The sequence below is a fragment of the Grampus griseus genome (assembly GCF_964374135.1).
Source record: "Grampus griseus genome assembly, chromosome: 21".
In the NCBI taxonomy this organism is placed as follows: domain Eukaryota; kingdom Metazoa; phylum Chordata; class Mammalia; order Artiodactyla; family Delphinidae; genus Grampus; species Grampus griseus.
Window position 1 is genome coordinate 4,725,780 of NC_139015.1, and position 25,153 is coordinate 4,750,932.

General features: G+C 37.9%; 1 protein-coding gene across 1 annotated transcript in view; it reads right to left on the bottom strand.

Moving 5' to 3' along the window:
* Positions 1-1,476: 1,476 nt before the first annotated feature.
* NEIL3 (nei like DNA glycosylase 3) overlaps positions 1,477-25,153 on the bottom strand; it is a gene marked incomplete at both ends in the record, with an annotated part of 34,315 nt that continues 10,638 nt past the window's right edge. Inside the window, 8 exons of the mRNA XM_082680386.1 lie at positions 1,477-1,659; positions 3,044-3,218; positions 9,328-9,745; positions 11,185-11,354; positions 14,061-14,227; positions 15,793-15,867; positions 18,614-18,827; positions 19,139-19,273. Of these exons, the coding sequence (XP_082536512.1) occupies positions 1,477-1,659; positions 3,044-3,218; positions 9,328-9,745; positions 11,185-11,354; positions 14,061-14,227; positions 15,793-15,867; positions 18,614-18,827; positions 19,139-19,273 (1,537 nt within the window). The remainder of the gene's footprint in view (positions 1,660-3,043; positions 3,219-9,327; positions 9,746-11,184; positions 11,355-14,060; positions 14,228-15,792; positions 15,868-18,613; positions 18,828-19,138; positions 19,274-25,153) is intronic.

A 25,153-nucleotide genomic window follows, 5' to 3' on the forward strand; every position in this document is an offset into this window, starting at 1 on the left:
TACAATTAATTTGTAGTTGTCTTCTGAATACACACTATGTGTACTTCACATCATGTCACTAAGACCATCAATGGTCCAGTCTGATTCCTGGTTTGCTCTGTAGTTATTACCCTGTTGAGCAATTAGGTGAAGATCACTGATCTTAGGTTGGTTCTAATTGTGTCTCTTCAACGTAAAGTTCAAACACAGGACGATGAAATATGCTCTGTCCCTGCTGGTAATTTCGTATGCTGTTAACTTCTAGAGCTCTGCATGGGCCATTTAGTTTTAGAAGGGGGAAGGGTTCCAGCCATCTTCCATGCTGTCCTTTTTTTTTTTTTTTTTTTTTAAATAGATTGAACCAGATCTGAATGGAATTTTCCACCAACATGCAGAAATGCATTGATTAATGTTTTTCTTTTCTTTGGGAAAATAATAATACCTGAACTAAATTTTTTAAAAAAGGAGAGGAGTTAAAACTACAAATAAAAAAATAATATCACATGAAGCTTTTGAAATGAACTTACTTTTAAAAATTAATTAATAGGTATTAAAATCAAGATCAAAAACGTTTAAACCAACTTCTCTTTTGAAGATATAGAGATGACTTCTTTTCTTAAATGTTACTTTTATATTCTGAATCCCCCCAGCTTTTCACAAAAATGCATTTGAAGTTATACAAGTGTTTGGCATATCTCTAGCATCTAGAGGAACTTGATGTTTTTATTTATTTGTTTGTTTATTTAATGTATTATTTTTGGCTGCGTTGGGTCTTCGTTGCTGTGCGCGGGCTTTCTCTAGTTGCGGCGAGCAGGGGCTATTCTTCGTTGCGGTGCGTGGGCTTCTCATTGCAGTGGCTTCTCTTGTTGCGGAGCACAGGCTCTAGGCGTGTGGGCTTCCGCAGTTGTGGTGCGTGAGCTCGGTAGTTGTGGCTCGTGGGCTCTAGAGAGCAGGCTCAGTAGTTGTGGCGCACGGGCTTAGTTGCTCTGTGGCATGTGAGATCTTCCTGGACCAGGGCTCGAACCTGTGTCCCCTGCATTGGCAGGCAGATTCTTAACCACTGTGCCACCAGGGAAGCCCTAGAGGAACTTGATGTTTGTTGAATAGAAAAAAAGAAGAAAATGTGATTTTCTATAATGAAGATCCCATTTCTTACATTTCATTTACGAAAACAAGAAGTTCCTTTAATCATATATTATGAATAGTGGTGATACCTGAGAAATTATTCAGTTCAGACAGAATACCTTATTATTTTATTGTACTGCATACTCTACTCCTAAAAAAAAATCACTGCTTCCCCAAAGAAGATACAAGAGACTAAGAGCATACTAAGAATACTTTATTGTCATAACTAAATGCATTAAATATACATTCTAAATGGAATATATTGTATATTTGATAAAACACATATAGCATTCATCAAGGCAAAAAAAAAAAACACTGAATAAAAAGATGGCACACAAATAAAAGGAAGAGTTCTCAAATACTGCAATAACTTCAGCATCCTGGAATAATGTTTATTCCTGGCCCATTTTCTGCCCATTGGAAAAAACTGCACTGTTTTTCCTTCCCAAGAGGGCACACAAAAAAATTCTTTCCATTATTAGGTCCAATCTTCAACACTGTTCTCATGATGGAGCGTTTGCCATGGCTGCAGAATGGGAAGGACAAATCTGCCCACTGGGGGGGGAAAACAGATTGTGAAGTTTAGATGGAAGGTAGAATGACAGGCTGAGCCTTGACGCATTTGATTAGTACTGTACTGTCTTCACTGCTGTTCCTATTAATTTGACATTGTAAGATACACGTAAGTCATTAGTCGTTGCTCCTAAAAAACCTTATATCCTATAAGAAGCATCTCTAACAAATTCACTTGAATCACACAGAAAATTGTCATAATTCTGAGTTTCCCTCTGTCCAAAGGCATATTTACAGAAGTTCCTTCACTTTATTGAAAATCTCTCTGTAAAGCAAATCAGCAGTGTTCCTGATATAGCTCTGTTTAAGCTATTAAGGTCAAAGATTTGTTATGATTTTAATATTAACCTTCCTTAGTCTCCTAGGAAAAGAAAGCATCCAATACAGAATTACCAGGACTAATTCACGCAAATTCCATTGTATTATTCTTATCCTTATTAATTTTGGCCTCAAGAGAGCTACCCAGAAGGTTGTGATATTGTTAATATTGCTAATAATATTTTCTCCATTACATCTATACAAGCTTTGAGGGGAGGAGATCAGGAAGTTGAGTAGGACGGAGCCACATCTCGGGCAGGGGTTATGCTCTAAGATCATGATCAAATTTTCCCTGGGGAATTCCTTAGGAAGGTATCACACTGAAGATAGATCATTTCTCTCTCAGCAAGCCCAATCAGAAAACTTTGCTCCAGTGCCGAAACAGATCCATACTTTCTTTTTCTAGTTAGGCACCAGATGAAGCAGCTGGGAAAAATATCTATCTTTAAACCTTAGGATCACAGTCAGAAGTGAGAGGCTCTCGTTCTGTGGAAGGCAGAAAGACTGACCAAAAGCGCCCAGATTCCTGTCTTGTATCTCACACTCATTTGCAGGGACAAACTCATAGATCGAAAGGTTGGGGAATCACCTACATCTAAACTGTTATTGTGCCATCACTTGTTTTGGTTCAGCCTGTGTGGTAGGATTTGCTACGTTTACTGTAAATCCAGGGCATGTAAATTATTTCCCTGGGTTCTTCTATCCAGTGCATAAAACAAAGGTTTGGATGTCACACTGAAGTCAGGAAGAGCAAATATCTATCTTGGATTATCAGTCACCTGGTGACTCAATACCTCTCTCTTTGTAAGCCAAGGGGGTTACAAATATGATATACTCTAATAATGGAATAGCTGTCATTTGATTAATTCTTCTTTTGGGGATGAACCTCTTTGAATTTTCAGTTATTCAACATTCAGGTTTTAGACTAAATGTCAGTCAGCATGGCTTTTAAATTTAAAGGTAAAACCAGAAACGGACTATTTGTTACATTTTAATAACTGAAGTATTCAAGGACACTATCATTAAGCTTGATAGGTCGTACACGTACTTCGAAAAATCCACATTGTGCTTCTCTCGGTAGAGGACAAGCATAAAAGTGCCTGCCCTTGTTTTCTCCATCCTTCCTCACCACTTGGAGCACGCAGGGGCGGTCATGTTTACTGCAGCGGGGACTGCAGGCATTTAACGAATGAGGACCACCTGGCGTGTTACTCTGAAGCTCCCTGTAATGACAAGTTACACAATAACTGCAGCATGATCGTGCTAAAAGGGGTCATTCACACCACCTCACCCCGCAACGGAATCCTGCCTGTACAAAGAGACAGTACCAGAAAGCGACCACCGTCAACTTCCCGCAATTACTGGGTTGGCCAAAAAGTTCGTTCGTTTTTAAGTACAAATAAAAGACATCTTTCATTTTCACCAAGAATTTTATTGAACAATGTATTCGCTAACTGAACGATCTTTTTGGCCAACCCAATACATACACTCCTACATCTTTTTTTTTTAATAGTTGTTTTAAAATTAATTAATTTATTTTTGGCTGTGTTGGGTCTTTGTTTCTGTGCGAGGGCTTTCTCTAGTTGCGGCAAGCGGGGGCCACTCTTCATCGCGGTGCGCAGGCCTCTCACTATCACGGCCTCTCTTGTTGCGTAGCACAGGCTCCAGACGCGCAGGCTCAGTAGTTGTGGCTCACGGGCCCAGTTGCTCTGCGGCATGTGGGATCTTCCCAGACCAGGGCTCGAACCCGTGTCCCCTGCATTGGCAGGCAGATTCTCAACCACTGCACCACCAGGGAAGCCCCTACATCTTTTTAATTCTTGGTTTTCCCAGGTAATTTCCTTCCAAAGCTACCTATTTATGTAAATTAAATTTAAATTAGGCATATCATTTAAACTTCTCAAGAATAGAAACAGCTGAATTGCACATCCAATCTTCTTAGTTTTCATTTGTGACATCTGGTTCTTTTCTTACCCAACATGACAGGGTGGCTACTTTTATTTCCCTTAAAATATTCTCAAGTCCAGCTGTCCCCCGACGCCCAAAGGAACTAGAGTCACAATCTTCTCCAATTATTTTCTCATCAGTAGCAAACTCTCATCAATGGTTCTGACAAGGCCAAAGAGATCTGCTGTCCAATTTAAAGACAATTTTCTATGCTCTTCTTTGACCAAGTCTACCTTAATAGTTGCAATCATATTTCAGCAAGTAACAGGCTGCCTGGCAGAGCAGAAATGTGTATTTTGTAAAGCTAGCGAGGAAGCTTTAGTCTCCCCCCATGATTAGATCAAGAGTGTCTGGAGGTTACCCCTGAATACAGTGTATAAAGGCCAGAAGCCAGGCTTCCACTGTAGCTGTCTAGGTAGAATTTTTTCTTTGAAAAGGAGCTTCATGATTATTTTTAATTTTTTTATATTTTGCATATTTTAATAATGCTTTTATAAAAGTCTTCTTAATAAACCAACTGAAGAGAAAAAGAGCTCTTATTAAAACCAGAAGTCCTTCCCCTTAATAGCCCCATTTTTAACTTTTTAATGATAAAGTTCTTCCTTTCTTTTTTTGTTAACTTCTAAAGAACAAAATACCATTCTTAAATGATTTTTTAAAAATACTTATAAATCAGAGGTTGGTTCCCTTTTCCTTGCTTCCTAAACCACATTCTTCCCATACTTGTTCCTATAATGATGCCTTGAGGCGTCATATCTAATCAAAATGTTCAGAGTGTGAGATATTTTTTCCAGTTTTATTGAGATAGAATTGACATACAAGGGATCTTTTATTTGTGGTGAAATTGGTTTACACTCGTTTATAAAATAGATGCTTAAATATATTTCTTTAAAGGGATGGACTCAAACATCCTGAAGTTCCTGAAGCTGCTTGGGCAGCAGGCGTGTGCAAGATGAAAGCAGCTGTGGGCACTGCTAAGGACACTGTTATCATTAAATATTTCTCCAGCAGCTATTTTGTTGGTAGCATTTTCAGGGTAGGGAATAGTGGCTTATATTTTAGCGTCATGGGGGATGCTAACCAGAAATAGGGAGGGTGAGGGGCAACAGACTTCTCTTTTCCAAACCCCCTTCACTTCAACAGCCCCTCTCCCCAAAAGGGGCAATATTAAAATGTTAACTTCAAGAGAAGCTGAACATCTGGGTGGTTGTAGAGAAGTTGAGTGATTTCAAAATTGAAGCAAGTGGGTCATAAACAGTGCTTAAAAAAAACTTAGAGGAGGAACACAGAAGGTTAAGAATCTTAAAGGAAAGAAAGAAACTGGTGCTTTCGTAAAAAAAAAAAAAAAAGTACACACATGCAAACAGTTTTATATATTGGAAGGCTGTCTGAGGTAACAATTAGTTAAACATTTTCAAACCCACTTGCTTCAACCTAGAAATCTCCAGAGTTTCGCAAATCCAGGGAGATGTTTAGATTTTCCTACTAGTAAAGCTTTCCTGGAGAGGAGCGCGGTGGAACTCAGGATTAAGGTAGAAAGGAAAGATCCCAGCGTTTCCTATAGCTTCCTCATTTCTGTCTTCAATTCTGTTTCTTCCTTGGTATAAAGTTAAAGGAGAAAATAGCCACATGCTATCTTATCCCGGCCCTTAGAGTGGGGTCCATCTGACCAGAAGCATCAGCATCACCTGGCAGCTCCTTACAAGTACAGAATTATCCTCCCCTACTCCAGATCGCGGGCAGAATCAGAATCTGCATGTTAACAGGACTCCCAGGGGATTCATATACACATTAAGTACTGAAGCACTGAGTTAATGTAACCAAGACACTGATGCCATCTGTGAACACATCAGCTCTAAAGATGTACAGGGAATCTTAATTTTATGATAGCAAACATTACCCAGGGTAATTAAATGTTCTGATTAATTGAGGACATCTTGGTTCCTCTTTGTTTCAATCATTACTTTAAAAACTTTCGAAAATGTAGCAGAGCATTTTCTTGGGTAAACTTAGCATATGGGATAGTTTAACTTATTTTGATAACTAGGACCATCATTTTGAATACTAATACTGGATTATAAACGGTCAATATAATAGATCAGGGTTGGAAAATCTTTTTCAGAAGGGACATACGTTTAGGCTTGTGGGTCTTATGGTCTCTGTTGCAAAATACTCAAATCTGCTGTTTTAGCATGAAAAGCAGCCAGAGGGAATATGTAAACCAATGGGAATGGGATGTGTCCCAATAAAACTTTATTTATAAAAACGGGGTGGGCTGACTTTGGCTGTAGTTTGCTGAGGTAGAGGTCGTCATTAGAACCAAGAGTAGTGCTTAATGTATAATAGGTTCTTAATAAATACTTATTAATAAATAAACACTGAACATGTTCAATAAGCATTGTTCAAGTAACACTGAACAGAGATCAGATAAAAACTATTATCAAGAAGGAAGACATTACCAAGCACAGGTTTGTAATTTTTAAAACGGGTATTTTTTCAGTGATCAATTTATCATGGTTTAACTTATTTTACAGATAGGGTGATTCATTATAATAAAAACACTAAACTGATCAGGCTCACTGAATGTAGATTTTGTAGCTCAGCAGTATTTCAAGGATCGTAACAAACAAACAGAGGTTAAATGACTCATCCTGGATGGTCCCAGGTGGTTCTGACATCCTTGGGGACTGAAAACACCAAAAGGTGAACCAGAAGCATGAACGAGAGGTGAGTGCTTCACTGGTGATTAGAGGTAGAATCTGGCAACCCTGATGGCGGCAGACCCGAGAAAACGTTAGTGATTTTCATTTCACTCATCTCACTCATCTACGTGAGCCTTTGCATCAGCTCAGGAAAAGCTTCAACCCAAAACACGTTATGCTTCTTTGAAGTGGTTATCACTGTGTTTTGTTCTGCGTTTACAATAGTTGGATCAAAGACTTAAAACTGTCTAACAGTCATTCTTAACTGCTTAAAAATTGGTTCAACGATCTAATTTATAATCCAGTAGCTGGATAAAATTCAAGTCTATCTAAAGACCAATCTGAAAATATGCCCATCAACATGGCATGTATCATGTAGCGATGAGAGCAGTAATTAAGAGAACAAAAGGCAAATTAATCACCATACAATTATTAAAGAAACAATGAACTGGCTATAAATTCTCTGAGTGGACCACCTGCTTTAATCCTATTATGTTGTGAGCTTCTGCTCGGCATCTTGTCCACAAGATGAACACTGTAGCTGCCAGACAAGGAGAAAAATGAAATAAATGACAGTAATTTGCAATTTATTCCTTGTAAAGTAGCTGGGTGCAGAAGGGCTGCTGGGTGAATGTATTTCATCACTTGACATTTATTCTGCTAGTTGATGTTGATTGATTTTGGAGTCTCATTCCTGGGGTTCTTATATTCAACACATACGCACGCTGCAGTGTTTCTAAGTAAAGCTGTGTGCTGTGATTAATCATATGACCCTATTACTAATGGCTTATGAAGAAATCTTTAAAACTTAAGGTTACATTAATGTTTTTTTAAATCCATAATTCATTAGTTAAATTGTCTGAGATTTTCTACAAAGCACTAAGGAAATAAAAATATGCCAAGATACTTCATTTGAGTACAACAAAAGCCACAATATTTTTAAATGATCACATCTGCTTCTTTCCACTTAAGCTACACAACAGAAAAGGCTGTTCAAAAATGATTTTCCTACAGCATAGCCTCCCAACTCAGACACTCTTAACTAGCTCCTTCATGAACTTCCGTCATGACACATTAATTAGTGTTCAGTGAAAAGGTGGCGTACTGATCAAGTCAGTTAAAAGTTTGCCCGCCATAGCCTAACTCAAATGTCTATATTTTTTGAGTATTATGGACAAAAGTCAAACCAGTTATTATACATGATTATGAACAACAACAACAACAAAAAATCAGCCAAGGATAAACGATCAAGATTAACTGATGGTAAAATTAGAGTCAGTACAAGAAACTCGAGATTAAAGCACATATTGACCAAAAAACATCTCAGAATTCTGTTATTAAAGTATTCCCAGAGGTTGGTCTAGGTTTGTGCAATGGTGGTCCTTCATCTCACTGCCCAAAGAATCTTTCCATCAGTAAAGACACAGCTCATCAGATGAAAGGCTGGAGATCAGAACGCCCCTGAGATTATTTTAGATCCCGTCCACAGCAACTCTTCCTCTCCTCATCCCCCGCTGGCAAGAAAAGGCACAGGGGAAGAAAACTCACCTTCACTCTGTTTAAAATACTCTTCCCTGGGCTTCCCTGATGGCGCAGTGGTTGAGAGTCCGCCTGCCGATGCAGGGGACACGGGTTCGTGCCCCGGTCTGGGAAGATACCACATGCCTCAGAGCAGCTGGGCCCGTGAGCCGTGGCCTCTGAGCCTGCGCGTCCGGAGCCTGTGGTCCGCAACGGGAGAGGCCACAACAGTGAGAGGCCCGCGTACCACAAAAAAAAAAAAAAAAAAATACTCTTCCCTTCATTTAAAGGTGCTGGATATACAGTGTCCGCTTTCTGAAGGAAAAGAAAATTGTGGAGAGATCTCTCTCCCTGAGGAGGCATAATATCAGGTGTGAGAGGAGCCCCAGATAAAGAAATTAAACAAGGTTGGGGAAGAACATTTCCAGGATCTGCCAATAATCATTAAGGCACAAGATGACATTGTTTATTAAAATGTCTCTGTCTCTGGTGACAGCAACTGGGGGGTCTTCTCCTGAACATGTAGCTGGTAGTCTCATAAAACATATCTGATCTGGTAGGGTTCATTAACTGGAATTACAACTTTTTAATTTCAGGTTCAAAAGTAGTACTCACGCTCTTTGAGCCTTTTTGGTTGAAACAAATACCACACTCCCTGCCCCCTGGCTGTTTGAAATACAGTCACTTTCTTTGGCAGAAATGTCACTAAAAATATCTCAGATCCCTCGCTTTAGAACAGAAGACATTTACTAAGTGTTATGAATGATAGTTTCCCTTCTAGAAGAACTATCTTTCATCGGAAGAAAAGCTTAAACAAAACTGCTAACAGTGGAGACTGCTAACCGGTAAGATTATGGGGGATTTAATCATTATTCTTTATACTTTCCAATATTTTCCAAACACTCTGTATTAAGCATGTATATGGTTACAGCCAGAAAAAAGCAAAACACAATTTTCTACAGATGGAGGAAATTCTGTTTTTCATTCCCTTCCCTTCTCTAATATTATAAGCTAGAGGAGGCAAGGGAGGCAAATTACTGTAATAGTCTTTCAGGTTTTGACTGACATTTCCAAGATCAATTCAGCTTCCTCAGCAATGGATGATCTTTCTGCATTCTTAAAACTTACGCAAATACCTTAAAGAGCAAGGTTAGAAGCACCATACCTGTTAGAAAATCCAGGGTTGCCACTTTTGAGATCCCGTGATGAGCAGTGGGTTGTTTTTAATCTTTTATATGCTGGACTAAATAATTTAGAGGGAGAGCAGACCATAGATGATATGTTTACTTTGTTAGATAGTTGAGTTCTATAGTTTGTTCTCTCCTTGGAGGGGTGCACTGTATCACTAAAGCAAACGTTAGTAGGAGGGTTTGGAAATTCCCCATCTAGTATCTGGTTTTGGCTTTCTTCTCTTTCCAAAGCACTGGATTTATTGCTGAAATCCGTCAAAACAAGGGTTGTAGTTCCAAATGCAGTTTTCCTGTTGATCTTCACTTCCGTCCTTGGTTTTCCAAAGCTATTACAAGGGTATTTCACTAAACTGTTAAAGGCGATAGGATTCTCTTCATTCTTGGGTACCGAATCTGGAAGGAGAGACCAGTAATTCTGCATTATTCCTATAAATACACTGACTGTTTGAAACATCTTTTCATTTGATTAAAACATTTAGTTCATTTATTACAGTGACCTCATGTATAGAACTAATAATACAAAGTTAGCTTGAGCAATTCAGAGTTAACCACCTTTAGATTAGGAAATAAAGTACCATATGAAGTACAAAATTTCCAGGGACTCAGAGATGGGTTTAATAAAGATTTCTACTTGTTATGCTTTATGTTATGTTTAAGCATTTAAAGGTTACTGAGCTATCAATTTTGTTGCTATTAGACCAAATATTAAAGCAGTGTAAATAAGAGGTGACACCCGACAAAGCTTTCGATCAGCAGTTAGAGCCTATATCTAGATTATCAGGAATGTTTCTGTGAATAACAAGACCAAGTGAAAGGCCTATTAAAATTAAGTAAAGATGAATTACAAAGACTTACATTTATTAAATATGTTTCAAAAAAGCATCTTAGGATCTTGGAATCTGTAATTTATTCTGAAGTGCAGTTATCTGCCTTTCATACTCAGAAAAAAATAACAAGAAAATAATTAAGATGTGTAAAGGCATTTCAGAATGTCAGAATAAATGTGGAAACCTAAGACTGGGGTTTTCTGAGGGCTCTCTGTTGAACGATACTGCAGAGGGAGGGACAGAAATAGGAGACACAGTCCCTTCTGCTACTAGCAAAGGTGTATATGGGGTGATGCCTGCATTTCTGGCCCAGCGAACACAACACAACATGACAGCTCACACGATGGGGGGTCCAGAAGAATGAACTTTCTCCCCTAATTGAAGAAAGAAAGAACACTTTGAGAACACAGAAGAAGCTGCATCAGGGAGATGGCTCTTAATCACAGGTTTCCTCTGAGCTTCTACATCCTCTGCACGCACGAAATTGTGAGCTACGATGAGTTATTCTGAAGGATTTCAATGAAATCAGTACAATTGTCTGAGTAAAGATTTTAATAACAAGGGGTAGGAGGCTAAAGAAGAGAAAAAACTCAGCATTTTCCTATTCCACCTGCAATGATATTCTTACAGAAATCCTCCCTTTCAATTTATGAAACACTTGGACTGAATAACAAACTCAAAAGTTGCTGAAATCTGCATAAAACAAAGCTTTATTGAATAATTCATTAGAAACAGTAGAGAACAGATGTGATCATCTCAGTTTTTTGAGATACAACGGCACATACTCTTTTAGCACAAGCGTGTTTCCCCCCCGTTAAAAAAAAAAGTGCTCAACAGAATGTCAGCATCGTTTACATGCAAAGGCTGGCAATTCCTTTAAACCTTTCAGAAAGAGAGCATTTTACTTCGTTATGAAATATCAAGACGGAACAAGACATGTACCTGACTTTGTATAATTAACCCTCTTTGAAATGGAAGGCACTCAGAATCAAAATTCAGTCTTACCCGTAGGCCTTGAAGTCAGGCAAGCATCACATGCTTCAGAAGACGGCTTATTTATTAGCGTACAGACCTCACATGTCCACTGCTCTTCAGACTTCCGGGCCACAGAGTCCATAAGATGACCCCCTCTGCTGGATGGCCAACTGACTGTAGTATTTCTAGCTGGCAGCCTGCTACAAGAGAACTTCTAAAGTTAATCATTAACACTTTCGTTATTGTCTTGTTCTTATACATTCTGGATATCTTAGAAACAATTACAGAACCATTAATACCCAAATGCTACATGTTTACTATTGCTTAGAAGTTCTCTCTCTCTCTCGGAATAAAATGTTTTTACTTGGGCCCTGCTGATTGCTTTTAAAGACAGAAATAACAAAAGTTTTAGAGTCAAAGAGTTGTGTGTGTGTGTTTTAAACTAACTAAAAATATTTGACATAACCACTAGGGAGCATTTCTCAACTAGTTTTTTGTTTTTGTTTTTTTTGCGGTACGCAGGCCTCTCACTGTTGTGGCCTCTCCCGTTGCAGAGCACAGGCTCCGGACGCGCAGGCTCAGCAGCCATGGCTCACGGGCCCAGCCGCTCCGTGGCATGTGAGATTTCTGCATATAGGTCTTTTGTCTCCTTAGGTAGGTTTATTCCTAGGTATTTTATTCTTTTTGTTGCAGTGGTAAATGGGAGTGTTTCCTTAATTTCTCTTTCAGATTTTTCATCATCAGTGTATAGGAATGCAAGAGATTTCTGTGCATTAATTTTGTATCCTGCTACTCTACCAAATTCATTGATTAGCTCTAATAGTTTGTATGTTATTTGCTGCTTTTCCCTTGCTGCTTTCAATATTTTTTCTTCGAATTTAATTTTTGATAGTTTCATTAATATGTGTCTTGGTGTGTTTCTCTTTGCGTTTATCCTGTATGGTACTCTCTGTGTTTCCTGGACTTGATTGACTATTTCCTTTCTCATGTTAGGGAAGTTTTCGACTGTAATCTCTTCAAATATTTTCTCAGCCCCCCTTTTTTCTCTTCTTCTTCTGGGACCGCTATAATTTGAACATTGGTGCGTTTAGTGTTGTCCCAGAGGTCTCTGAGACTGTCCTGAATTCTTTTCATTATGTTTTCTTTTCTGCTTTCTGGCAGTTATTTCCACCGTTTTATCTTCCAGCTCATTTATCTGTTCTTCTGCCTCAGTTATTCTGCTATTGGTTCCTTCTAGAGTATTTTTGATTTCAGTAAGTGTGTTGTTCATCACTGTTTGTTTGCTCTTTATTTCTTCTAGATCCTCGGTAATTGTTTCTTGTAATTTCTCCAATTTGTTTCCCAGATTTCGGATCATCTTTACTAGCATTACTCTGAACTCTTTTTCAGATAGGTTGCCTATTTCGTCTTCACTTATTTGGTCTTGTAGGTTTTTACCTTGCTCCTTCATCTGTAACATATTTTTCCGTGGTTTCATCTTTTTTTTTGGTTTGTTTCCTCTTTTTGATAGGTGGTGCTGTATTCCTGTCTTACTGGTTGTTTGGCCTGAGACGTCCAGCATTGGAGTTTGCAGGCAGTTGGACAGATCCAGGTCTTGGTGCTGAGATGAGGACCTCCGGGAGGCCATACTCCGATTAATATTCCCTGGGGTCTGAGGTTCTCTGTTAGTCCAGTGGTTTGGACTCAGAGCTTCCACCACAGCAGCTTGGTCCCGACCTCTGGCCTGAGAACCAACATCTCACAAGCTTCATGGTGTGGTTAAAAAAAAAAAAGAAAGAAAAAAAGGAGCAGTACAATATCAAAGAATAAAAAACAAAATAAAATTAGAATGATAAAAAATACATTAAGAGAAATAAAAGTATAATTGAAACAACTGGTCGCTGGGGATTCCTCCCGTCCCCTTAGGTGTCTGTGGTCTCCCACCAGTGCCTGGTAGGTGCCCTAGCTGTGAGGAGACAGAAATTCCGCATCCTCATAGTACGCCGTCTTGACCCCGTCCCCCTATCTCTTTAAAATAAACTTCAAGTTACACTTTTTCCATGAGATTTTCCCAACCTTTTGCATACCTATAAACTTCTAACATCCCCCAAACTTTTGTAGCACTTTATGTGCTTCATGTCTGTACTGATTATTTTGGCTTGTAATCACATATAGTTCAGCTCCTTTATACTGTTAATATTTCAGCCAGCCTTCCCCAAAGAGACCTACGGCCTCTTACCAGGGTAAGTACACTGTGGAAAAGGAAACTGTCAAAGCTTTGAGGACTTCTGGACATTAGTTCTGAACTGACACTAATTCCAGGAGACCCAAAAGTGCCACTGTGCTCTGCCAGTCAGAGTAGGGGCTTGTGGAGGTCAGGTGATCAATGGGATTTTAGTTCAAGTTCATCCCACAGTGGGTCCCTGAGCCCATCCTGTGGTTACTTTCCCAGCTCTGGAATGCAGAGTGGGAACAGACTTACTCAGCCACTGGCTGAATCACCACACATGTGTTTAGTAAGTAGTCGGTTATTTCACCAAGAAGACTGCAATTTTGTAAAGAGAGCTTGCTAATGTTTTATAATATTATTTCAAAAGCAAGAACTTTGGAAAATACTTGCATTTTCCCAATTATTGACAAAACTACACCTCCTGGTAATCACTTTACAAATGAGATGAAAGTCAAAGCCTGGATATTAACATCAAAGTTAGAGATTTTCTACTGAATTCAGAAGAGGCTCGTAAGTCATCTTCAGCTCATTCTGGTTTTTGGATGATATTATTTACTATTTCCTTCCAAGTGTTCAAATACTTGTGAGTTATGTTCTGTTCTTAATAGCCTGATAGCTATTCAACTATGTTCTCTTATTAATAGCGTTTTTATTAGAGAATTAGGGCAAACAGTAAACTTTAAATTAGATTTCTCACCATATGTCGACATGTTGAGCATTTTCCTTCTGACACTGAGGACAGAAATATGTCATTCTCTTATTCTCCCCTAAGCGACACACAGTTATTTTGCAGCAGCACTGACCACAATTAGGACGCTTGTAAACCTTATAGTGGTTAGAGACAGCAGATCCTGCTTTGTGGCACTAAAAACAAACAAACAAACATTACAATGTTATCTACAAAATAGTATTGAAAGATATATTCTTGAAAGTCATTTCTAAAAATAATTTGTTAAAAATGTACATATGTTTATACATATGTCCTCATAATCTTTTCTTTCATTTGAGAAAAAGATATTGACAAGATTCAGCAACATTTGTCAAATAAGATTTGTGTGAAATAATTAAGTCATTATTGTATAACTTATTAGTATTCAAAATTGTTCTTTGCATGGCTTTACCCTCCTATCTAAATGGGATATAAAAGTTCTATGATTTAAAATGTCTTTCATGCCTTTAAGGTTTTTATAATTAAACATAATTATGTGGTTATAAGAAAAAGACTAGATTAGCTTTAAATCTGATTATTTTTAGAACACCGAAGCTGCTCACTTTGTTGCAACAGTCAAAAAATTTATTCCTAGGGAGAAACATTTAACAAGATCATCTTCTTTGTTGACCTGAAAAGGGACAGTTTTTTTGTTTTTAATCTTACAGACTCACTGAAAAAGAAAAATTTAAATGCCATCTTAGCAGCGAACATGTTCTGTTTCGGCATAAGTTCTGATACTCTCTGTCACAGTTTTATTCTACTCACATACAGTTAAAGCTCCTACAAAGAGAATGTGAGGGATTTACATCAGCAGTGTGAAAATTTAAAAGCCCAGAAATATGGTGGATCATATTAGAAGCTGAAAATTACAGGAACAACTCATATTAATTTAAGCAAAGTACTGAAATGCCCATCTTAATCTGAGCAGAAAATGGGTAGGTATCTGTAATCATCTTTCCCTAGAAGAATAAGTGAGCATATGTAATACTAAAATAGCCATCGATACTCAGGACAGGTATGTAAAGCAAGAGGCTCATTAACACTTCAGGCCAATTAATGAAGAAGCCTACAATACCTGACTTTCTAACAGTAGTAAAAACAAACATTTTGAATACAGGAAATGGACTGTAGAGAAAAAAAGACATATTTATGATACTTCGTTTAAAGGCAAAATGTGTTTACTTAACTCTATATATGCATATATATGTATATATACAACTTACAAAATTTACAGTTTAGTGAGGACTTATTCTCAAAACAGTCTCTGTGGTAGATAGAGAAGTATTATTATCCCGTTTTACAGATAAAGAAACTAAATCTAAATTAAGTTACCTAAATAACATTAACCACACTGATAGGTAAGTGGCAAAATCTGATTGAACTGAAGTCTATATTTATCCCAAAGTACTGAATCTCTCTCTAGGCTACCTATATGTTACTTTTATATATCCAAAATTAGAACAAGAGTCTAAGTAAGTAAAATGCTAACATAGCTGTCCCCCAACTTAGTGTAAAGATAATTTAATATAATTAGAGTTAGACAAGTTTGGACCGACCTGTGACCTAATTTCAAGGTGTTAATTATGCCCATAACATGTCACTCTCCCCTATTGCACCTCTATGCTCTTACCACTAGATGGCTACATACAGCCTTGACATTTCTGGTGCAAAGGGAAATAACTGACATTTTACATAGTTGAAAATTTTTTGCTCTTACCCTGTAAAAAAGAAGGCTGAAATCACGTATCATTTTCACAAGGTGATGTGTCTGTTCATCTGTTAACTGACAAACCTTAAAATAGAAAAACAACTCAGGAGAGTTTCATAATTTGTTCATTATTGTAGAAAAACAATACCACTTGCCAGTTCTACCTAAGAGAACTTGAAATAGATTTGAAATATATGCATCTCTTCTAAAACTCATATATCTATTCAGTGTTATTAACAGTGTATATTTTTAAGTGATGGTACTACAGATAAAAAATACCATCCATTCTCGAACTTATTTACAAAACAGAAATAGACCCACAGACATAGAAAACAACTTATGGTTACCAAAGGGGCTAGCCGGGGGTGGGGTGGGAGATAAATTAGGACTTCGGGATTAATGGATACACACGACTACATAGAAAATAGATAAACAACAAGGACCTAACTGTATAGCATGGGGAACTATACTCAGTATCTTTATTTTTTTTTAAGATTTATATTTTTTTGTTGTGGACCATTTTTATAGTCTTCATTGAATTTTTTACAATATTGCTTCTGTTTGATGTTTTGGTTTTTTTGACCACGAGGCATGTGGGATCTTAGCTCCCTGACCAGGGATCGAACCCGCACCCCCTGCATTGGAAGGCAAAGTCTTAACCACTGGACCGCCAGGGAAGTCCCCTCAGTATCTTTTAATAACATATAATGGAAAAGATTCGGAAAAAGAATACATATATGTATATAACTGAATCACTCTGCTGTACAGTTGAAACTAACACAACACTGCCAATTAACTATACCTCAATTTTAGAAAAATTCAAAAAAGAAAAATACCATCTTATAAACTTTAATTCTAAATTCAAATATTTATTGAATACCTATTCTGTACTGGACATCTTCAAAGTCCCAGCATTGCCTATCAGCCACCTTGAAGAGTCTTGCAGGAGAAAAAAGGAAGGAAAAAAAAAAAAAAGACCAGAAAGAAGGGACAAACAGGTACAGGAGTAGATGTTCTCCAAGGTCACTATCAAGCTTTAAAAAGATATGAATTTATAGACATGCTTTAATATTAAAGTACATGTTAACACATGGAAGAACGCAGAAACAGACCTTGCTGAAGAATTTTTTTGTGACACAGCCTAGCATAAACCTCAGGGTCACCCTTTGCAGAATTCATTATCATTTGGCACATGTAGTTTCAATAGTAATTCCAGAAGAAATTCTAAAGACTCACCTTTGTTGTGTGTATATGAATACATATGTATATCTTTATACAACAGAAACAAATTTATCAGTGCCTCTAAAATCTAAAACCATCTAATCAACATAATCCTTCTAAAAGTATTTTTTCATTTATTTAAAGTTTAAAACATATGTACTTCTCAAATTCATTTATTTCTTACCACATCTTACTTACTACGTTCAGTCACATCTTAAAAGGCTAGATTATACTTTTTCAATCATTGTGCGTGTGCTTTTAGGGGGCTAATAGCTAAGCTTCAGAAAGATTAATTTTTAACCCCCTCACGCATTACGGCCGGCTGGACGTACTGATAAAAAGTAAATTGTCAGTTTATCAAAGGTAACAACAATGTTCTGGTTAACAACACTCTGGGTACTTTTTTCAAAAACATTTTCCATAGAGTTCTAGATGATTTTAAAAAGTTCATAAGCTCATTAGTGTTAAAATTCCGTCTCATTATTCCCATATTACAGAAATTTGACAAGCAGGTTCCAAGTGTCAAAAAACAGAACCAAATCTACAATTATTAACTGGTTTCTTTGAAAACTTATTTCCTACTGATCTGAATTTTATAAAAACTCTCTGGGAAGCAATTACACAAAATAAACAGGTACCTTTGGAATCACGTAAAAGATGGTTTAGTTAATAGACACTATTTGGGTCTGGATAAAAGCCCTAATGTAGCTTTCTTCCCTGGAAACTAAAATATATGTATCCTTCCACCTGGTTTTGAGTTCTAACCGCTCTGACCTTCTTACAACTTGGTCCTATTAATCACCGTTCCTTTTTTTTACAATTTTAACCTCTCCCTCTCGGCCAGTTTGGTTTTTTTCCCCAACATATAAATAAGTTCATGTCACTCCAGTTGAAGAACAAGAAAAAAAAAACCCTAAAAATCCAGTTCTTGTCCCAACTTCTCCATCCAGCAGTCTAATATTTTCCCTTTGTTCCAATCTAAGCTATTTTAACAATCACTCTAAGTTTTGTTTCCATTTTCTCACCAATCACTTATTCCTTATTCTCTGCTACCTGACTTCCATTCTTACCATTCCACCAAAACAGCATTTTCTAATGTCATGAACAGGTACAAACAGGAATATATGAGTGTGTGTAGAGTGTGAATTTAATATGCCAGATAGTAAAAGAAAGTTGTGAGCTTCGCTCTTTCATACATTCAACAAATATTTCTTTAATGCCTTCCAAATGCCAGACACTGTATTCTAGATACTTGGATACATCAACGAACCAAACAGACACCTTCCTCCTAAGGGACTGTGTTCTAGCAGAAGTCAGATCCTAAACAATGTATATAACAAGTAAGTATCAGGTGATCAGTGGTGTGGAGAAAAATAAAAAGCAAGCAAGTTATGGAAGCCAGGGAGGAAGAAGTGGGTGGCAGGGATGCACACAGCAATTTTTAAAAGAGAGGCCAGGGTTGGCCTCACGGAGAAGCTGGCGTGAGCGAAGACCCCGGAAGTCTGTCTGGGGAGAATGTGTTACTGCCATGCTGATTTAAGTGTTCCACGTTGGTCCCTTCACAGTATTTAAAAATATAGAAATCATTTAAAAACTACTTAACACCTACTTTAACAGCGGGATGGAGACCACTGTCAAAGAGAGCTTCATTTTTGATGATGTTTCCCACGCCGGGTAACACTTTCTGATCCATTAACACGTCACATAGCATCCGTCCTCTCTGCTTTTTCACTTCACTTTCTGCTCTTGGGAAACTAAAGTTAGGTGAACATACATCTAATTCTTCCATCATTCTTATTCTCTGTTGGCTTTCTGCTGAGTTTCTATAGAAAGGAATAGAAAACACATTAATCATGTGCCTGGTTACAATTCACAAAGTGTCATTTAAAATGATCTTTGATATAAACATAAACACTTTATGTTAACCAGCTTATAAGAGTTACATAGCCAAACAATGACGACCCTAACAAAACATGTTATTTGAAGAATCTTTTAAAATGACGTTTTATCAGTTATAAACTACTTTTAAAATTTTTGTTTATTTATTTATTTTCATATGTGACATTCCCAAACCCAACTGCAGGGCCAACTTTGCAGTTTTGCAGCTGAAGCAATTTTTAATTCAATCTTTTACCTGATTTCTACTGATGAGTCAAAGAAACAAATCAGATCTTTGGTGAGCTGTACTTCAAAAACAGGAGGAAGTCCATTTTTATTTTTAGACTTAACTGGATTAATCACGAGGAAGCCTTTCATTCCAAAATGAATCCTAGAACAAAAGCAAACCCATCTTTGAGCGGCAGTAAGTATATCATGCAAGAAATTTTTGTTCCTTCACTTTTTGGAATATAAGCAAACAAATGTTAGTCACAATAGACACTTCAAGGGCACAAAGTGATAGCTAATGTCGTATTTTTGTTAATGGCTTTGTATCCTTATAAAACTAGATATGGCAATCATTTTTTCAACTCACAAAGAAAATAAGTTCCTAGAGAAATAATAAGGCCCTGATAGTAAGCCCAAGAAAACACACCCCTGTTCTCTTTTCTTGTCAGATGAGGTACCTTTTATTCACACCACAGTCTACTCTCTCTCAGCTTTTTCTCTGATTCAAAGGCTTGGGGTGAGATAAGGCTAAATTTAAATTGCCTATAGTTGGTGTTTTTATGAATTCTACAAAGCCACCAACATTCACATTCCTTACTTCTAGCTACAGTATATTGGAAATGTTTACCTATTCCAAAATGAGATCTATAGTTTAAGACACTTACTCTTTTCTACCCCCCTGCTTTGGGATAACACAGTGAAACAAATTTTTGCAAAATCTTTCATATTAAAAGAAAAGAAAACAAGTCAAAATGCTATTGTCTTCAATTCTTTTAGTTTCCTTCTACCTTTGTATGTATTGGGAAGAGGGGACTTGTAAATATTTACGGTTAACTTGAAAGCCACAGTGCAGTGATGAAAAATTCATAGCCTTTCAGTTTTTACAGGATTGATTAGTATGTCCAGTTTCAAAAAAAAGAAAAAAAGAAAGTGGTTTTACAAGACTTCTGATGATGAAGAGCAGAAATGACTCTCAAGATGAAATAGTTTTCTGCCTTTCAAACCCTTCTCCTTATAGCTTTGTTGAGTTAATAAATATGGCTCTTTGGGCAGCAAACGTTACTGCTCTGTGCTTCTAATTCCAAAGCACCATGTTACAGTATTGTACAAGGTTAACCAGTCTAACTTTAAAGATGTGGGTTTTAAATGCTGTGCGCCCTACTGTCAATCATAAATGCATTTTACATGCCCCACAGTTCTTGACAGGAAACATGTGTGCCTGTAAGTACTCCAAAACTTAGCCTACGGAGGTTCAACGCCAGTGAAAGGTGTACAACTGTCATGCCCAGAAGCCATCATACCTAAAATCTTTTCAGCTGCATGGCTCCTAAAGTGGATTCTAAATCCCTTTCCATAATGAAACTGCATCTACATATAAAATCTCAAAGGTTAAGACCCAGTTCAAATGCAGGAGTAGCCCCAGTAAGAACCCCAAATCAAAGAAGTATGCCTTTTTTGGTCTTATAAATCTATTCAGAGGGAAATGTGCATAAAAATAACTATTTTTATAATAAGTTTTATTTTTATGAATTTTTATGAAATAGAAAAATGTTATGTATGATGACTGAGCCCCAATAAACCAATGAATTTTGTGTTTATTATTAAGTACCCTTTATCTTAAACTAAGAAAAACATATCAGTACCATGAAAATTTTCAAGGCACAGTAAATACCTGTACTGTCATATTTCTATCTCTTGATCCTCTCAAGCTCCACCCACTCCCAATCCAACTGGCTACCTGAGACCATTCACTCTGCATAACATGACGGCCTGCCCACCGCGGGCTTTAGGCCCAGCCGGGAGTGGCCTCTGTCCTTTCCTCTGATCCCATGCCTTTTACACAGCTGATTCAGGAATGGAAACCTGGATCAAGCTGGATTCATCAGCATTTTCCTGAGGAATCTATCTGGGACACAGAGAGATCAGTTTCTTGTTAGGATTGGGAGATCTATCATGGGAGCTGTCTAGGGTAATGTGTCCTGACATGGGCACCAGAAAAGCCAAGAGAGGCCTGTCTGCAGAGACACAGACGACAGGAGATTTCAGCGGGGAACAGAATCAGGAAATGCAGAGTCCTCATAGCGTTTAGTCTTCGCTTCCAGTTCTACCTGACGCCTGACTGCATTATCTTCCGGTATCAACAGACACCCATATTCTTATAATAAACAATTACTAAGCTTGTTTAAGTTGGGCTTCTGTCGCTTGCAACCAAAATTCTAATATAAAAATTATGTTCAAACTAAAAATTGAAGTGATAGTAAGAAAATTCCTCTAGTTAGAAATAACTGCCTAAAACAAATCAATAAATAAGACCCAATACTATTTTAACCACCAGCCACATTCTTCCTGTTATCACTAGCAGAATAATCTGAACCTCCTTAGCCAAACATAAATAGCAACAACGACAGTATTGTCACAGGTTCAGATTAATGACAACTACACATGCAGATGAGGCAACTGCTTATGAAGATTATCAAGTGGTCAAAATCGTCATATGGATACTAGCGTGTAAAACAGTTGAATATAAAGATTGTAAAACTTATGCTGGGAATTCAAAGAAAGAGGTTATAAAAAGAAAGATATGGTCTTAACCATGTTGAAAAGGAAAAAGGGAGTTCTGCTTCTACTTAGGATATAGAAGCTAAAAGTGAATATGGATCCTACCCTAAGAAGGAGAAAAATCACAGTATTTACAAAATCCTAAATTTTCTTGAGCAGGCAGCCAGGTGAAATAAATTCCAAAGAGTGACAAGCCCCTCTGTGGAAAAACAGACACACAAGTTATTCCATCTGGGAAAGAGTACGGGAGAAAGAGACGGCTACTGTAGAAATGGATAAGAAGAAAACAGCTAATATTTTCAACAAACTTTTAAATAGTGTGGCTAGTATGACGGTTTAGAATCTCTGGAGCCCCAGACACAAGGAGAGTGTGCCCTCACTTGTAAGCTCTTTCCCACAGGCATCCACAAGTTAGCTGCCCACAAGTAAGATGTGAGTCATGGCAGGGGACCTGAAAGAGCCACCCTTGGTGACGTGGGACCTGCCTGCATGAAACCCTGTCTCCTTGCTTCTTGAACATGCCTCTTACATGAAGCAGAGGTCTTAGAAAGTTTTAAGATGCTCTAGCCAATAGAGAGGTACAAACAAAAAGCTGAGTAGTAACAGGAGTAACAGGAAACTACCTGCAGGCAGAGGAAGTCTCGTGCCAGGTAACAAGGATAAGCAAGCAGTCTGCCACTGGGGAGGGAAGGAAACCCTTCTGCCTCCAGGTCCAGGCCAAGTGCACTGCTGTTCAGAACGAGCCCAAGCAAAAGCCATCTGCCTCTAGGCATGAGGCAGGGAATCAACCTTGGTGCAGACTCCTGCAGTGATACTCCAGGCACCAGTCCCATGGGAGAGAGCGAGGAAACTCTCTGACCTAAGGCCACCCACACAGCGAAGGAAGCACAGCTGCCTTAGGGAGGAGAGGGGCAGCAGCTCTGAGAAAACTGCAGCCCTGAGGCCCACATGCTCAGGGCCTGCCCAAAATTAAAGCTGGTCTGGAAGAAACAAGAACCTCTGTTTCCCCATCACGAACCTCTCACTGAGTAACAGGCAACAGCAGTCTGCCACCGGAGGGCTGGGGGACCTGAGTGTGGAGAGACTCCCTTAGGACAGGAATATGCAGGGTAGGTAGTCAGTAGGTAGCTGACTAAAAAAAATGATGATACATCCATAGAGTAGAACACTTTGTGCACGTTAAAAATAATAATGTACATTTTGACGTTGACCAATGCAATACGCATGTTATGTAAAAGGGAAAAATATAAATTAAAATTCCTATTTATATAAAAATCATAACATGCAATATCATATAATTCATGCATATGTAATATAAACTATATATACAATTTATATTTTGTCTATGATATTTACAAAAACTGTTGAGTGTTTTCTTTTTAACAGTAGTAATTATGGGTGGTATTTACTTTTTCCTTTAGATATTTTGGAACTATCTTAAGGTTTTACAATTGGCTTATATATTACTTTAAAATATGGGAAAAACTGCAATAAAATGATGTGTACTGTGAAAAGAAGCAAGAAAAGGAAAGCGGCAGAACTAGCGACCCTGTAGGCTGTCGGGTGCAGAAGGGAACGTAAATGACTGCGGTAAAGATTTCCATATTTTCTCCAGTTACGCATGAAAGCATTATGGTAATTGAAATACAAGATAAAAGCTACTATTTAAGAAATTTAAAATATGTATTTTTCCACCTGTAGATTACTTTAATGGTCAGTTTTCTTACATTGCAAGTGACAGAGACCCAACTCAAAAAGCTTAGGCATTAAGGGATATTTGGTCGCTTATGGAGTCAGGAAGGCTGAAGAATCACACTGCAGGAAAGGCAAGAATGTGGCTGGATCTTAGCAACAGAGGGAATTGGGGGCTAAAATGCCTCTGGGATTCTCTCTGCTTTATGGAGGCTGGCTGTATTTTCCATCACCTTGTCTTTCTGGACAAGCCAACGGCCACCTACAAGTCTTAAGGCCTCACAGCCCCAGCTTTCCTCCATCACCGAGAGCCTAATCTGCCTCGGCTCCAGCTGAGAAAGTTCACAGAAGAACTTGGGCTGACCCAACCGACTACGTGGGAGAGAAAGTTAAGTAAGATTATGCTAAATTCAACTTGAATTCTTTGGTTATTGTGACCAGATGATCAGTTTCCAGAGGAAATGCTGTCCCCAAAAGATAAGTGCGCATGTTGGACAAACAGTAGGTATTCACTACTCTCAAGTATAAAATTTCATTTGGAGTCCTTATCACACTCCAACTTTTCCTAACATGTTATGTGACAGATTACAAAACTATGTTTAAGCTCTAAAACCCTCTTATAAGTAGCATATGTATCATGGATTCCTTAAAGACCTTTCAGCAAACCAGAAAGAACTGTCACATTATCTCTTGCATTTCTCTTTAGAGGATCATATCACTCAAGCTCCAATAAATTACAAAATTGATTATGTATAATGCTTCACTAAAATGGCAAAGCCTCCAAAATATTTCAGATACAGTTTCTGGTCTCTGAGTATGCATGTAATTGCAAACAATGGGAGTCACATAAACCATAAGTTGGAAACACCAAAGTGTTTTAGAAAAGATATTCATTTAAAAAAAAAAAAAAAAATATATATATATATATATATATATAAAAGTTCACGATATAAGCTGCGTTCATTTTGACTGAAAATAGCAGCTTGTAGGATGGGCATGTCTGGGTGAACAGAGTTACAAATACATGCACACATAGTACCGGCAACACATGCACTCATGGTTAACAGAGATTCTATTTGGTAGTGGGATTGTGAAGGTATAAATTTATTCTTGTTTGTTCATTGTTTCTCAGTTTGCTCTAATGAGTATTTGATACATATTTAACAAAAAATTAAACATGACTCTTTTTTTGTTGACAGATGAAGAGCTTCTGTAAAGTGTTCAGAAAGAGTATAGGTATTAATCACACCTAACACCACATCTGCGCTCCTAAAATAAACGTATACCAAATCATTTTTATTGTTTTCTGGCACTATTCTGAGCACTCTGATACATCTTTTAGCAACAGAAACAGTCACTGTCTAATTTGTATCTTTCTGAAGTGTGGATTTTACATGGCAGATCCTCTTCCAGAGGGCTAGGCCTGTATTCTACTTTCATTAACAAACGAATTCCAGGAAGATTCATGGTCTGGCCTATAAGATGTACTAAATCCATGGGCAATTTGAGTTGTGAGAAGCTGCCTATTGAGGGAAAACTGTGATCATTAAGCATGTTTCCTACTATCAGCTTTCTAAAGAGCAGACCAGCCTGGTGGGGAGGAAACAGAGGTCAGAAATGAAGACTACATTTCTATCTCACGCTCACAGACCTGCAGCCTTACACAGGACCCCATTTCTCTGACACTGTCATCCATCCTCCCAAGAAGCACAGGTTAGGAGAGCATTTTCCTAACTTACGTTAAATTGTGAAAGGGAATACAGGTGATTTTAGGTTGTTAACTTCATATTCA